The 16,189-nt window shown below is 42.4% G+C and overlaps 1 protein-coding gene across 4 annotated transcripts in view; it reads right to left on the minus strand.

Moving 5' to 3' along the window:
- LOC124554825 (ephrin type-B receptor 1-B) overlaps nt 1-16,189 on the minus strand; it is a 345,617-nt gene that overhangs the window by 206,756 nt on the left and 122,672 nt on the right. For all 4 annotated transcript variants that reach the window (XM_047128489.1, XM_047128488.1, XM_047128487.1 and 1 more), the window contains exon 2: nt 618-744. In XM_047128489.1, coding sequence (XP_046984445.1) covers nt 618-687 — 70 coding nt within the window. In that variant the 5' untranslated portion in view covers nt 688-744. The remainder of the gene's footprint in view (nt 1-617; nt 745-16,189) is intronic.

Genomic DNA, 16,189 nt, shown 5'->3' on the forward strand with positions numbered 1-16,189 from the left:
CGTCTGGAGCATAATGGGCTGGGCCCTCCAACCAGCTAGGGATTTTGACGACCTAACGCGCCAACTGGACAAAATTTACCACGATATCCCTCAGGAGAACATCCAACAACTCTATCAATTAATACCCAGCCGAGCAATTGCTTGCATAAGGGAGAAGTGGTGGATCAACACATTACTGACTTGCTAAGTTTGTGAAGCTCTTTCTCTTGAATAAACCATCCAGTTTTTCTGTAAATGTAGTAATTTGTTTTTTGTCTATACATGTACATCACATCCACCGATTTCCGTCCCATTCGGATAATTCCTTCGTGATGTGTATTTTTGCAGTCAAACGACAGCGAGACAGATGAAGTAAAGTAAGTACAATGTTTATTATCAATGCCTTCATGTACGTGCCCCTCAGCAAAGCAAATCGAGGGCCACAAATTTCTTTCTTCAGGGCTCCAAAAATATGGAAATCGCATAGGGAGAAAGCGGGACTGGAGGATGTGTAAAGGCTTCCCGGCGTAACTTCTGCAGCGTAGTCGACAAAACCTCGGCAAGTTGTGGGCGGGATGAGAACACTGATAGTCCACTTTGTCTACCTGAGTGACAGTGAAGTTGAGAATGGCGCCTACCTTGCTCGGCCGCGGAGGTGTGCCACAGCAGGGCGACGAGCGGCAGCAGCAGCGGCAGGCGACCACTCATTGTCCAGCCGGCGGCGAGCGCGCTCGTCCGCCAGTCTACAGCATGCTGCGTCTCCACCTGCAACACACAATTGTGTTAGGTAGCCGTCGGACTCAGCAAATATGAAAATATTAACAACAGGCAATAACAGTCGCTTAATCCACTGGCCCTCTGTAAAGATTCTCTCTGACACTTATTGCTTCTTATACACTGGCAACGATTTGTTTACGTGAAAAATTCCAAGTACCACCACGTTTCGGGGTCCAAATTACACTGTAGGTCTCCCTCCGTCAGGAATATCCCTAGTAAAGCACTGCGGTGCTGAACCCAACCTTCGGGTTGTGTACAGTTTACCTTCCATCTTGTCAGCCTGGATCACCGCGACGTTGTCAAAGTATAGATTTTAACTCATTGATTAGGCATAGATTAATTTAAATACGTTTACAGCATTTTAATTGCACTGGATATTTCTGTATTGATGTTATTGGGGGCCCATTGTTTGAGATTTAGTTACGATGACGTAACACTTACACGTTACCTTACGTTATACGGGAGCAACAAATGAAAGAAGTCACCAACCATATTTTGAGCGCAACAGAATAAATGAAGACTTCTACATAATCATATATTTGTACATTTGAGTAAACACGTGGACAGCTTCTGTTAACAACAGGCACTATCTTACACTTATTTCAACACTAAAGACAGCACAGCAACTAAAAAACCGTACATATGATAAGATCCAACACACAAAAAACTAGTTTTATTCTTTTAGACCAACCAAGAACATGGAACAATATCAGTGTAATTACGCATATGTTACATTGACTATGTTCACGATCTCTCGATATAGTTCAACGAACCAACTGATTTACAAAAATAATACATTTTCTCGGCGAATATACAACTAAATGCTGACGATTTAGATTTTCATTAGTGAAAAATACATTATTTTTTAAAAAAATTATGCAGTTATAGTAACAGCAGTAGCAGCAGTTGCTGTTATCAAGAAGAACTAATCAGTTAATTTCTTTCTTTTTTAATCCGTAGGAAAAGAAAACAAATTTTCTTACGCTCGACGATTTATCTGAAGTTCTCTAAGCAAACGTAACCCGCAACATTCACACGGCAGAACACTTTTACAGCTCCCGTCTGTTAAGCGGTCTGTGTCCCTCCAAGGCCGTTTGGCACCGTTCACAGAATATCGGCGAGTGGAAAGAACAGTTAGCTGATACGAACTGGGATTATAGCCAGTTGTAAGGCATCTTCCACGACACTGACGCACCGCTATGTGGAAGGTATTTATATATTACAGGAGAGTTTCGCATAGTTTTCGTACCCCATCACGTCTAACAGCCTTCCTCAAGAATTCTATCGCACCCCTTCAGCGTCTAGCGACTACAATCCTCCACACCCCACCTCAACCGTTTGCCCGCTCTCGCTCTCGCTCTCTCTCTCTCTCTCTCTCTCTTTCTCTCTCTCTCCGACTGGTAGGGCGATGCCGCCGCGTGGCACGTTCTTCCAATAACTCATCAACAAAGAATGCGAAGTTTATTTTCTCCTTCTGTGGTATTTTTCATCTTCCTCGCGCGCTGATATTTCGCTCTTCTGCCCCAACATAAGGGACACAGCATTCCATTGACACTCCTGGACCTTCTTTTAATGCCAGATATGAAGGGTGCAGCTGTTGGCCGCATTTTCTGCGGGCTCTATTATGAGTGTGATATCCGTCTTCGTGCAATCGAAGCGAGCCGTCACGTTCACTTCGTTTCAGTCTGTTGTAAGTTTCGTTACTAAATCAGGCGAGAGTGTAAGTGAGGTTTTTATGTATATTTTATGGGATACTTCCCTTTCAGTATTTCTTATGGCAATATTACCTTGCATCTATTAAATTATTTGATATGGATAGTCTTCCATAAATCCCATGAGCAGGGGTCTCTGGGACGTGGAAAGGTATCAAGGATGTACATTTTATCTGGATGCAAACCAATGAAATGACTTGAAATATTAATTATACCGTATTATCCTCTACTTCGTCGAACTGCTGATGCATCGTGGATTAAAAAAAATTAATAAAATACCTTCTATTCGTTAAATGGCAGTCGGTGTGCGCACTCTTAATATCTCGACGGTATGACGCATTGTAGTTACACCTCACATCTTCTGCCAGACAGGGGGAGACCAGTAAGAGGTTTTTTTTTTTAAAAAAAAAAGCTTGTAATTCACCCAGTGTTCTATTTGATCCTGTTATGACAATGTGTGAAAGCTCATCCAGTAAAGCGCTCCACGTTTCTCAGATGATGATGACAGCACGAATTCCGATGAACTGTCTGCTGTCATGTTGAGTACCCACGGCCTACAGATAAATGCGAGTTGTGCGTAAGATATTCTCAAACAAGCTTTGTGGGTAACACGGCAATACGAATAGTCCTTTTAGCAGTTCGTCGATGAAGTTAACAGTTCCCTCCTAGCCGTGGATAAGATACCAAAGGCATAACACTAAAATGGGACGATATAGACAAATGCCTGAATAATATTGTTTTACATTGATTTTTCTTACAGGAGCATATGGTGAAAAGAGGATAGAGTGTGTAATCTGCTGTCTAATCACACTAGAAAAGAACCACAACCCGCTTAATGTTCGTTGTCAATAGACGAATCCTCACGAACAATGCCCCAGGCTTTGAATTTAACCCCTGATATCTGTGCATAATCTCGTAATCACCTCTTTTCCTCGCCAGCCAATTTCTGTTTAGTGCTAGGATTCGAACTGGCTACAGGGTAAACGATTGAGTGAACTCGATTACGGAGGCCGGCCTGTAAATAAATACAGACACGTTATTTGACGGACTGAACGAAATTTCGTCAGAGATGATCACAGGGCCCAATTACTAGCTGAATTCACTCGGCAAATGCCCCTCGATAGCGCGTGTGCTTAATTGAGTGCCCGATCGACGGCAGTTGCACCAAATATAAAAACTGCATGGCTATATATCCATTTGCGTACTGTGCACGGACAACCTGAACAAGTGTGGCGCGAACACGTCTCGCTGCAATGTCGTAGTCCTCATAACTGCAAACAGTTTTCCAACCCTCCCTCGACATAAATTACGGCCTTATTCATATATGCGTAGGCTCACAACACAGCGCTACTAGCTGCCAAATGAAATTTCAGCCAAAGCGTAGAGACGTACAACTGTGTATTGGAACATGAAAATCAATTTGCGGGGTTGTATTCTGATAACAGTGCTATGCGAGAACGTTATTTAGTTTCAGTTGCAGTATTTTTGCTACGTAGATGTTCAGCAGGTATGCATAGTTTGTCTAAAATTTAGGGAGAATTGTAACAGTAAGCAAGAAAACTAATATACAACATTTACTGGCTAACAAAATAATCGCCATACGACAAACTTCTGATAACTTTTCAACAATTCTGAACTTGATATCGTGAGCGGAGTTTACTTGACTTTCACGCGCCGTCCATTACGGACGGATATCATGTTCACTCGTGTTTTCTGCATGCTGTCAGCAGATGCCATCTTCTGTGATGTACATTAACTGCTTCGTCTATTTAGGTGTTTACATCAGTAGTCAACGTATCAAACTTCACTGTCATCGTCTATTTAGGTGTTTACACCTGTAGTCAATGTATCAAACTTCATTGCCTTCTTGTACTTTTTGCTCATTTAGTGTTCTGATTGTAATTTTGATATTTCAAATAGTTACTATTGTCGTCTTGAAGTTACTCTTGCTTTTAGACATGGCCCTACTCAGAAAACGAATCTGAAATATGTTCGGAATCTTTTGACAATGATTATTGACATGTTCCTAGTGTGAATAAAGATCCGGACGTCAGAATGAATGAAAGTTTTTATAGTTCTGATGACGATTCCAGTGACAGTGACATCACTAGGCCTGCAAAGACGCGCACGGCGACAGTGTTTTCAAGGGAGTCAGACAATAACGATACAGATGATTCTGTTCTTGTGAATGATTCGTTTTGTCATAATGTCTTCACTGAAACCCCGAAGTTTTAAGAACGTCTCAGTCAAGTGTGTTCTACCGAAAGCGATTTTTTTAAGACCAATAAATATTTTGTGTTTTCTGTTTCAATTTTAATCTTATGGTAATACGGACAACGATGTGTACAGAAACGGAAAATTTATTACTAAGGGGTATTACAGCAGTTTCTAACACCAACTTTGTGGTTAGAATCGTATCTACAGTAGAAAGTAGTTTAACGCTGTAAGACTAGGCATCGTGAATATGCTGTTAGATCGAAACGACGAGCGTCTTTCTACAGTAGAATGAATTACATATCGTGCTGATTTAATAACGTCTGAGATTACATTATATGTTATAAGGAGACTATAAAAGGAGACGAAATTTTAAGATGACCACTACAGTGCAGTGATGTAAAGCGGCCACAGCTAGGACTATTCTTTACTCACTTAAACCAGTCTATAAATTTGATATACTTATTTTTTGTGCTCAATCGCAAGAGTATGTTGCCTTACGTAGCTTCGAGTAAGAGTCTGATGCGGAATTCATTATCAGTTGGTTGGTGATACAACAGAAAATACATACTAGTCGTGAGTCTCTACACCAAAATACTCGTTATTTCATCTCCGAGACATTTCATTTCACTTCCGTTTGCATGACTTATCACTCTTTTTACATCATGCGAGGGAAATTTATCAACTGTGGAAACACCAAATGGCAACAATTTTGTGTCATTACTTCGCGGCCCAAGTGACACCAGAGATTATTCCGACAGCTGCAAACAGTGCTTATTGATGGCTTGTATACTAAGCCCTGCATATACAAGTACATTGATCGTAACAGACATGGCGATTAGGGACGTCTGTCGCAACCGCACGTATACGTAAATATCTACTTCATTCAATGTTCGGCAGTTCCCTGGCGCTTGTTATCCTTGTGAACGAGAGCACCATGCATGGGGCGACTGTGAGTTGCAGAAGCCAGTAACAGCACGTCTTAGCATATGAATTGCCTGATTGTGGGATGACGTAAGCTAAATGTTGCGAAACGCCCCCAGATGATGCTAGAGTAGAGAAATGTTACAGGCACATATATCTCTTGTGATCGAAGTATCATATTACTGATAGAGTACCCTGTGCCCACAGGGAACCTGAAAATCGAATATGATTATAAAATCCTTTGAGTGCAAATCTGAACATACAGCGAAAGTGTCGACATGAGCGAAAACGGCATTTAAAAGTGCCACCGTAAGTGAACCAATTACTCGATGACAAATAAAAAGGTTCGATTCAGTAATTTAGATCCCCCAAGCACGTCGCGTACATAAGCAGCAACAAATCTACAAATCTCACGACTGCGACACCCTATGAGTCGGTGTGTTACTAAAACATAAGTGAACCCAATAGCGGATCTTATTTATAGATGAGCCTTAGAAAGCCAACAAGCTCGGTATATGTGCTTCTCTGACCTCACTGTACAATATATTGAACATTTAGAAGAATAGGTTCCTCTGAGCACAGAGCGGTGGTACATGATAAAATATGGGACTTGTGCAGTGATTATCATCACTATGAACAGTGGGCAGATGTAACACCAGAACATAAACGAAAATCACACCTTCAAGAAAGTAAAGAAGCAGTAATTTGTCGTCTCAATTTGCTACAGTAAAGAAGTAAACAACCGAATTGATATAACTCTCACAAGTATGATGAAATATCAAGCAGCCGTAAGAAGATCAGTGGAGAGTAGTTTACGAGGTTTCTTATGTACTGTATGATTCAGGTGCAGTAAGTTCTCAGACAGATTAAAAGACTCATTAGCAAAACAACTTAATAAAAACAGGGAACTTAATAATGTAGACAATTAAATGACAACTTCCTTGCTACCAGCGTTTCTGAAGTATTTTGAGAAAACTACACATAAAAAAGGTACAAAGTGTTAAATTTACCTAAAATATATTTGCATTATTAAGGGATCGCTCAAGAATTGTCGTCGAACAATACACAGAACCCGTATAAATATTAATGAAGTTAACAGGATTAGAACATATTGACATCGGGAAAAACAATACTGACAGTCTACGGAAGAGCATGGGATGTTAGATCCCTTAATCGCTTAGAGAATTTAAAAAGGAAACGGGTATTTTGATATAGTGGGAATTAGTAAAGTGCGGTGGAGGCAAAGACGGGTTTTCTGGTCAGGTTCGCACAGCTTGTAAATACAAAATCAAACAGGGGCAGTGCAGGAGCAGGTCCAATAATGAATAACAGATTAGGAATGCAGGACTGCTACTATGGACAGCATTGTGAACGAATTATCGTAGCCACCCACAGCAGCATATTTATAAAAAGAGTCCCAGTGGGAATGGTCAGCATTTAAGGGTATGACAGGAACGGTCATTCGATGCAAAAAAGTCCAGCAAACATGGCCTCTAAAATGCATATCTTCAGAGCTATGAGCACTTCTTTATCTTCCATATTTTGATGCAAATCCCTTCTACTGCAAGGTCTTTGTTTTCATATTTTAGGATAAGATAGTAAGGACCAAAACAAGAACAGTTGTCTACTAAACATGGGCTCTAAAGTGCATACCTTACGATCTACGAGCACTTGTTCAGTAGGAGAGACGTGTTTCACAGTAGCGAAGATGAACAAGCGATCATAGTGCTTAAGATATACATTTCAGAGCATGAAGAGCTGCACACAACCAGTCATCGGACTGGAGACCACAACAATAAGAGAATATGAATCTGGTTTCGTAAACATGTGACTATCTGAACTCTTATCGGGAGGAAAGGGTTTAAAACACTGTATTACCAACCTGAATTAATTTTCGTGACTTCCCTGTATCAAGCAAATGCCGAGACGATTGTTTCAATAACGCCACGGCCTGTATACGCCCCGTTATTGCCTATCTAGGTTAAGTACTCCGTCTATAACGATTCCGCCTCCTGTTCGGGATCTTCCGCTAGTACACTGCGACCAGTTTTTAACAACACAAGCATTCAAGTCCGGAGAACAATAACATGCATGGGAGCTATTAAATTTGTATACGAAATACTGTATTATGTGGAATTCATTCCTGCAGTGTTACTACTAATTCTATAAACTTACAGAGGAAATGCTAGGAGGCAACTTTCCTCAGTTGTAACGGCAGTCACATCGAAACTGCATAATTCATTTTCGGAAAACGTGTCGAACGACTCGGCATGAGCTGTAGGGCATCCACGGGAAACCTGCGTCGGTACAACCAGACACTGACATAATTTGATTCTACAGCTACATACGGAACCCACATAAACGTGCATTTGAAACTAACGCTTATACGAGATGAACTGGAACCAACAACACGCATTCAGCATGTTTCGGCTTCAAGCTTTCCCGAAGTGAACCGTATTCAACGGGCGCACCAGGCACCACGTATTTCTTAGGCGGTTATTCCGTACTCACCTACATTAATATTAATGTCGTTCAGTTCCTCAGACACGACCACTGCGGACTGGAGGAAACTTCCACTAGTGAAGTAGCGGTGCGACATACATTGGCGGTAACTGCTAGACAGCAGCAATGACTCGCCAACTCGGCACGCAGCAGACGGAAATATGTGGATAGCCTTCCTTTGGAGAGCAAGCAAGGCCGCCAGCCCTTAGCACTAGCACCGCTCACGCCGCAGAACAAGCCACGTCGACACCTTCACGAGTTAATATTTCTTTTTTCTGAATACTGGTAATTGCACTCACACAAACGCTTCCGAAACACATGCACTTTTACCACTAATTTCGAAACAGAAATTGTATCCCCAATATGAATGCAATGATTTCTAACGAGTTACAGCCACGCAAGCGTGAACGTGCAACACTCCAACAAGAGAACATAATATTACGCCATCACGCCCTCAGGAGCTACGTACACTGACAAGCCAAAATATTAAGACCACGTGCTTAACAGCGTGTTGATCCATCGTTGGAACGCAGTATGGCCTCGATTTTGAGTAGCGTGAATTCTACAGGTTCTGGATAGGTTTCCGGAGATATACTATGTGATCAAAAGTACCCGGACACCTGGCTGAAAATGACCTACAAGTTCGTGGCGCCTTCCATCGGTAATGCTGGAATTCAATATGATGTTGGCCCACCCTTAGCCTTGATGACAGCTTCCACTCTCGCAGGCATACGTTCAATCAGGTGCTGGAAGGTTTCTTGGGGAATGGCAGCCCATTCTTCACGGTGTGCTATACTGAGCAGAGGTATCGATCTCGGTCGCTAAGGCCTTGCACGAAGTCGGCGTTCCAAAACATCCCACAGGTGTTCTATAGGATTCAAGTCTGGACTCTGTGTAAGCCAGTCCATTACAGGGATGTTATTGTCGTGTAACCACTGCACCACAGGCCGTGTATTATGAACAGGTGCTCAATCGTGTTGAAAGATGCAATCGCCATCCCCGGATTGCTCTTCAACAGTGGGAAGCAAGAAGGTGCTTAAAACAACACTGTAGGCCTGTGCTGTGATAATACCACGCAAAACAACAAGGGGTGCAAGCCTCCTCCATGAAAAATACGACCACACCATAACACCGCCGCCTCCGAATTTTACTGTTGGCACCACATACGCTGGCAGATGACGTCCACCCACACCCTATCATCGGAGAGCCAAATTGTGTACCGTAATTCGTCACTCGACACAACGTTTTACCACTCTTCAATCATCCAATGTTTACGCTCCTTACACCAAGCGAGCCGTCGTTTGCCATTTACCGGCGTGATGTGTGGCTTATGAACAGCCGCTTGACCATGAAATCAAAGTTTTCTCACCTCCCGTCTTACTGTCATAGTACTTGCAGTGGATCCTGAAGCAGTTTGGAATTCCTGTGTGATGGGCTGTATAGATGTCTGCCTATTACACATTACAACTCTCTTCAACTGTCGGCGGTGTCTGTCAGTCAACAGACGAGGTCGGCCTGTACTCTTTTGTGCTGGACGTGTCCCTTCTTTTCCACTTCACATCGGAAACAGTGGACCTAGGGATGTTTAGGAGTGTGGAAATCTCGTGTACAGACGTAGGACACAAGTGACACCCAATCACCTGACCACGTTCGAAGTCCGTGAGTTCCGCGGAGCGTCCCATTCTGCTCTCTCACGATGTCTAATGACTACTGAGGTCGCTGATATGGAGTACCTGGCAGTAGGTGGCAGCACAATGCACGTAATATGAAAAAGTATGTTTCTGGGGGTGTCCGAATAATTTTGATCACATAGTGTATGTGGCACCAAGATGTCCACGCCCAGGTCACGCATCTCCCGTTAATTACGGGCACGTGGTTTGTGTGTGCGCCCAATTGCCTCCCACATGTGTTAGTTACATTGTGTTCAAATCAGGCGAACTTCGTAGTCAAGACATCAATTTGTGTTCGTTATCACGCTCCTCAAACAACTGTAGCACGATTCTGTCCTCGTGACGGATATTACTGGAAGATGTCATCGTCGTCGGGGAAAACCTCAAGCATGAAGTGATACAGGTGATCCGCAATAAAGTTCATGTAGTCCATAGGTGTCATGGTGCCTTCGATTACAGCCACAGATCCCGTGGAAGCCGAGATGAATGTCCCCCATAGCATAATACTGCCCTTGCCGGCCTACGAACGTGGCGCGAGCAGCCGTTCATGTTGTTGGATCCAAACAGGAACAAGTAGGGGTCGTCTGCTGCGCATCTCCATTTTCAGCAAAGTGCACTGAACAGTGGCTCCTAAACACTAGTGTCTGAACCTGCACTGTACTCTGTCGCCACCTACCGTGCTTTACAGAGGAGGTAAGGTTCCGACCAGCACGTTCTATGATAAGGCGTGGACGTCCAACGCACTGTTGCCTAGTCGTGATTTCATCGTACTTCAACCACTTTCCCTAGACGGCCACGACAGCAGCGCGCGAAAAGGAGACCAACTTCGCCGTTTCCGTGATGCATGTTCCCTGGCCAGAACGATCTGCCCTTTGTCAAAGTATCTTTAAACATCTTGTCTAGGCAGGTATCAACATACACAAAATATAGGAAATGCATAACATAAATGACGACTTCAATGCAATTTATTTACCGACCAGTTTCATTCCAGGACCACGTTCACGGTAGTCAAATATGCAATTATAAAACCAACATGACGTATCATACATTTTTCCTAATCCAAGGTATATCTTTTAAGTCAAGCAGAACAATTCTGAACACAATATGTGAAATGCAGGCGCTAATCACTAAAAATGCACCATGGTGCTTGACTAAGATATCATGATCATATGTGATTCTGTTATTGACAGAGCTGGTTTAATGTCTTTATTTGTAGTGATTAGCACCGACACCATGGATTTTGAAAACCTTACGATATGTAATGTTGGTTTTATAATTGCATATCTAAGTACCGTGAGCATGGACTTGGACTGAAACAGATCGGTACATAAATTGCATTAAAGTTAGCATTTGCGTTATGCATTTCCTGTATTAAAGTAGTTTATGTCAGTGGAATTCCACGTTTGCCGCCCGTATCATCGCTAGATTAATTCTCATTCTCCTTCGCTCCCGTAATAAAAAAATTCCTAGTTTAATGAGACCAATAAGAATTGTGTAATTGCATTGTGTACAAAAAATTTCAAAAACCATAAAAACAAAAACAAAGGAGCGTTATTCATTCATATTCTGTAGGGCGTATTATAATGTCGAGTTCCATACCTTCAAAGCAAGTGAAGTCGCAACGAGGAGTCGAAATTTGCGCCCTGTCACAATTCCCAAGAAAACACCATATCAGGGCCTATACCCAGTTTCCATACATATTTAGAAATTGCGAAGCATTGTTGGGTTTGCCAGTATTTAATAATAACGTGTGTAAGATGGGACTAGAACCCGGGTTTTTCACCTTCCACAAGTAGTCGCCTTAGCTATTAGGTTACCTGAGAACGCCTGACTCAAACTTCCATTGTCACTGATGTTTCCATACACGATTTTTGAACACTGTAACCAAAGGTTCTCCAAGAGTTATGCGAGAATGACAATAGGGTGTATCGAAGGTACCGGCAGTGACAATGGTAGTTTGATTCAAGCATGGAGGCGTTCTCAGTCAGCCTAATTGCTAAGTCCAGTACATCAAACATCAAACTTGTGTCTTCTTCTTTTAACTTGATAATTTAAGGTGTTCAGAAATTGCAAATGCCGTTTTAGAAAGATTTTGTTTCAAATGTCTTTTACGAATACACTGTCAACATACGCGTGCCACTACTCTTGGCGTTCATCTGCCCCCTCCCCTAACTACTAGACAATGCAAATCCAAAAATTAGAAATGAGGTAGGACAGGTGGGTATTTTTTTTTCCTCCAATGGTACCTTATTAGTCAGTACACTGAAAAGAATCAGAGAACAATTCAAGTGCGGGTAGTATAAAAAGGGTCAAAGATGGGAGTAGGAATCACCAACTATCTTGATTACGACGGTGACACCACACTTCTGCCAGAGACCATAAAAAGTTTAAAACTGCAACTACTATAGGTTTAAGAAACTTCAGTGTTGAGGTCACTTCAATGATAACAAAACAAAATCACAACGGCAACGAAGAGTTATTTCTGGACAGATGGCATACAAAAAAAAAAAAAAAAAAAAAAAAGCCACACAACTTAGCAGCTGCAACCACAAAGGGTTACTGATAAAATCTGAAACCTTATGCAGCCAATCCACTGCACGCCACTGACGTACCTGTATACAGGGTGAAAAGTATTTAAACCGACAAACTCAAATGGTTCAAATGGCTCTGAGCACTATGGGACTTAACATCTATGGTCATCAGTCCCCTAGAACTTAGAACTACTTAAACCTAACTAACCTAAGGACAGCACACAACACCCAGCCATCACGAGGCAGGGAAAATCCCTGACCCCGCCGGGAATCAAACCCGGGAACCCGGGCGTGGGAAGCGAGAACGCTACCGCACGACCACGAGATGCGGGCAAACCGACAAACTCTGGGAGGTTGTAGGGGACACCAAAACAAATATTTTCCCCTAATGTCATTTTTTCCTAAGAGGAGTATTTAAACCGGTAGAGGAAGATTTATCTGGCGGGAAATTATTTAAACTAACAAACACTTTTCCATTTTTTATGACCAAAGGACAACACATTAACACAACCCAATTTCTATTACAGTAGATTTTCAGAAATGCCTCCATTGACATGTTAACAAAGGTTACACCGTCGGATTATGTTCTGTCTGACACGGGCAAAAAACCCAGGAGTATCCTGAATCGTTCCTGCTGCTGCTACTATCCGGGCAACCAGACCCTCTTCTGATGCAACAGGAGTTGCGTAAACAAGGTTGCGCATCTCTCCCCACACAAAAAAGTCCAGAGGGGACATATCTGGGGATCGAGAAGGCTATGGTATAGGATCACCTCTGCCAATCCACGTTTCTGGGAACCTTCGGTCCAGGAATCGACGCACACGACGACTGAAATGTGCCTGCGCCCCGTCATATTGGGACCACATGCGTTGTGCCTACCATTTAATGGCCTAGGTAGCAGATACGACCCAATTAAACAGTCCCCAACAACACCGACCCACACATTAATGAAGAACCGCACTTGATGAGCGCTAGTAACTATGGCATGTGGGTTACCCTCACTCCAAACATGCGAATTGTGCATGTTGAAGACTCCATCGCGCCCGAACGTTGCTTCATCGGTAAACAACACAGAGGATGGAAATGTAGGATGCATTTCACACTGTTCCAGGTACCACTGCGAAAACTGTGCTCCGGGTGGATAATCAACTGGTTCCAGGTTATGAACACGTTGTAAGTGAAATGGACGTAACAATTGCTCTAGAAGGACTGTTCTTACATTCGTCTGATTCGTCCCCATGTTACGTGCAATTGCACGAGTGCTGATTGAAGTGCTGCAAGACAGCTTCCTCAAATTGCAGCGTTCTTACCGTACGACGGCGTCCCTGTCCACATAGTCTGCTAAATGACCCGGTCTCACGCAGACGTTGGTACACAGCAGCAAAGGTCGTATGATGCGGGACACGGCGATTAGGATATTGTTGATGATAAACCCGCTGTGCAGCTCGTCCGTTGTGGTGCGCTACGTAGTACGTAATAAGGCCTCCACCGGTTTAAATAATTCTCATAGGAAAAAATGACATAGGGGAAAAATATTTGTTTTGATGTGCCCTACAACCTCCCAGAGTTTGTCGGTTTAAATACTTTTCACCCTGTAGACTCTTCAGATCCGCGATATTCACTTAAAAGCCTAAGGTATGTACAGAGAAACGCATGATGACCCCGAAGTTTCTTGTGAATGTGACGAAAGAGGATCTGTGGATTATATTTATCGTGTTGCCGTGGAAGGAAGTTAGATCTGAACATTCCAAAGTTCCATCGACATGGATGACGAATATTTCCTAAGGTAAGAGCTGTTCCACGAAAGCGCCGCTGGTGTAACGACCAAGGCATTTGGCTGCAGAACAGAGAACCTCTGTCCGTTTCCCACTTGTATTATGCGGTTTCTTTAGTTGTATTTATTTCCATTTCGGAATTTGTAGGCATATAGGGGTTAATAAGATAAGTAAATCAATAAGGAACAATAAGAAAGTACGCAAGTAAATTTCTCAAAAGCCTTGGATTAGTAAAGAAATAAAATAATAATCCTATGTATGAAAACAATTCTGACTAAGACTGCTACGAAGACGAGCATTCGGCGCACATCACATAAAGGAGGAAAACTAAGCCTTATCGCAAGGGTAGAATTTATAAAAAAAACGCATTCGTACACGGCTCGATATTCTATCAGAGTGTATAGAAAATTCCTGTCTACAGTCTTCCCGTTCTGTATTTCAGTGTCAATACACGTAGGAAATATTCAGCACTTAACCTGAGGATACCATGTGCTGGCTGTTGCATTCTGCCTATACTGGGCGAGTTCCTAGCCCGTGAAACGGCGTCTACGCACGCCGTCGAAGTTAGCAGTGATTATCGGCACTGGGACAAGAAGGAAGCGGAATACGGCCGCTAACTGGCAGAAACAGTTTGAACGGGTCGACAAGTGCCATGTGAAAAGCAGAGAAGCACCACGTCATTCTCTCTGCACTAAACCAATATTACTCACGCCTAAAAATACTGAAAATAAGTGATAATAACGTAGTCTCCAGCTTTCACGGTCCCTTAACCCACAGAATGGTATTACCGCCCGTGCACGTGCCGCGATGCATGTGACGAGCTGGTATACTAATTTACGACGACATATTCTGACACAGCTGTCGAGGTAACTTAGGTTACGTCTAACAGAAAAGTGAGTCATCTAACCAGCCCACACGTTCGCACTGTTCCATGCTCCAATAACGATGTACCTCTGACCGCTGCAATTGCACATCTCTTTGCCGTAGGGTTAATACAAAACGTGCACTTTCTTGTAGGATGTGAGGTCCGCCAGTTATGCAAAACACTGTTTTTTCAAGTAGCAAAACATGTTTCAGCAGCACTGTGCCGTCATCAGTGGGTTTCCCTTTTATTTTATCTGTAATGTGAACATTTTTACTAAATGATTACAAAATTATGTGGATATTTAGTTCAAACAATAGTTCGTTTCTTTTTTTTTAATATCTTTACACTTTACTATGATTTTTCAGGACCACTTGTGTTTTATTTATTACAGGTAGCTTGTCATCGACAACCAAACGATTTTGATGAGAAAGTTTGTTGGGAGTTAACCTATCATTTAAAAGTAATTTAGTCTGTCGCGATCTTTCGCGCCTTTTTCGTTTTTACCTACGTTTTCGTGCGGCAAGTCCTTTTATTCTCAGCATCATTGTGAGGTGTCGTGATGCACACGTAAATAGAACACGTATTTTCACTAACAAGGTCGTAAAGCACTTCGCACTTCACCAAAACACAGTGTAATTGTGGTTGTTGTGTGTCCCAGCCCAGACAGTGTTCATTTGTTCACCAGAGAGTTCGGCGTCAAAAATGAATTTTGTTCACATTTTATCTTTATGTGTGTATGTGTGTGTTGACTTTTTTGCAAAGTTCCTTTAATGTTTTAAATAGTGTGCCCTTGCAGAGTGTAGTGTATTCATTTATGACCTCTTTTCCTTCTGCTATTGCTTTCTGTATGTTGAAGTTTTCCTCAAGTCAGTTTGCTGTATAGGCTGTGGCTGGGTTTTAGTATTCTTAAGGCTGTTTCTATTGTAGTTGGGTGGTGATTGTAGGCTATAAGGTGGTCAGCAAATGTGCTCGGGGAACTGTTACCTTTTAAAATTCTGAGATGTTCTGAATACCTGGTTTTGAAGTTCATGCATGTTTTTCCTATGTACACCGACTGGCAAGTGTTGCATGTGAGTTCATATGTTCCTCATCCGTTACATTAATCTGTGGGTGTTTCTTGTGTTCCGAACTTTTTCCGTGTAGTGTTCTCCGTCTTGTATCCTATTTGGAGTCCCCGTTTCTTTAATATGTTGCCTATTCTGTGAACAATCTTATTATTGTAGGTGAGTATGTGTCATTT

The sequence above is a fragment of the Schistocerca americana genome, chromosome X, assembly GCF_021461395.2.
Source record: "Schistocerca americana isolate TAMUIC-IGC-003095 chromosome X, iqSchAmer2.1, whole genome shotgun sequence".
Taxonomy (NCBI): Eukaryota; Metazoa; Arthropoda; class Insecta; order Orthoptera; family Acrididae; genus Schistocerca; species Schistocerca americana.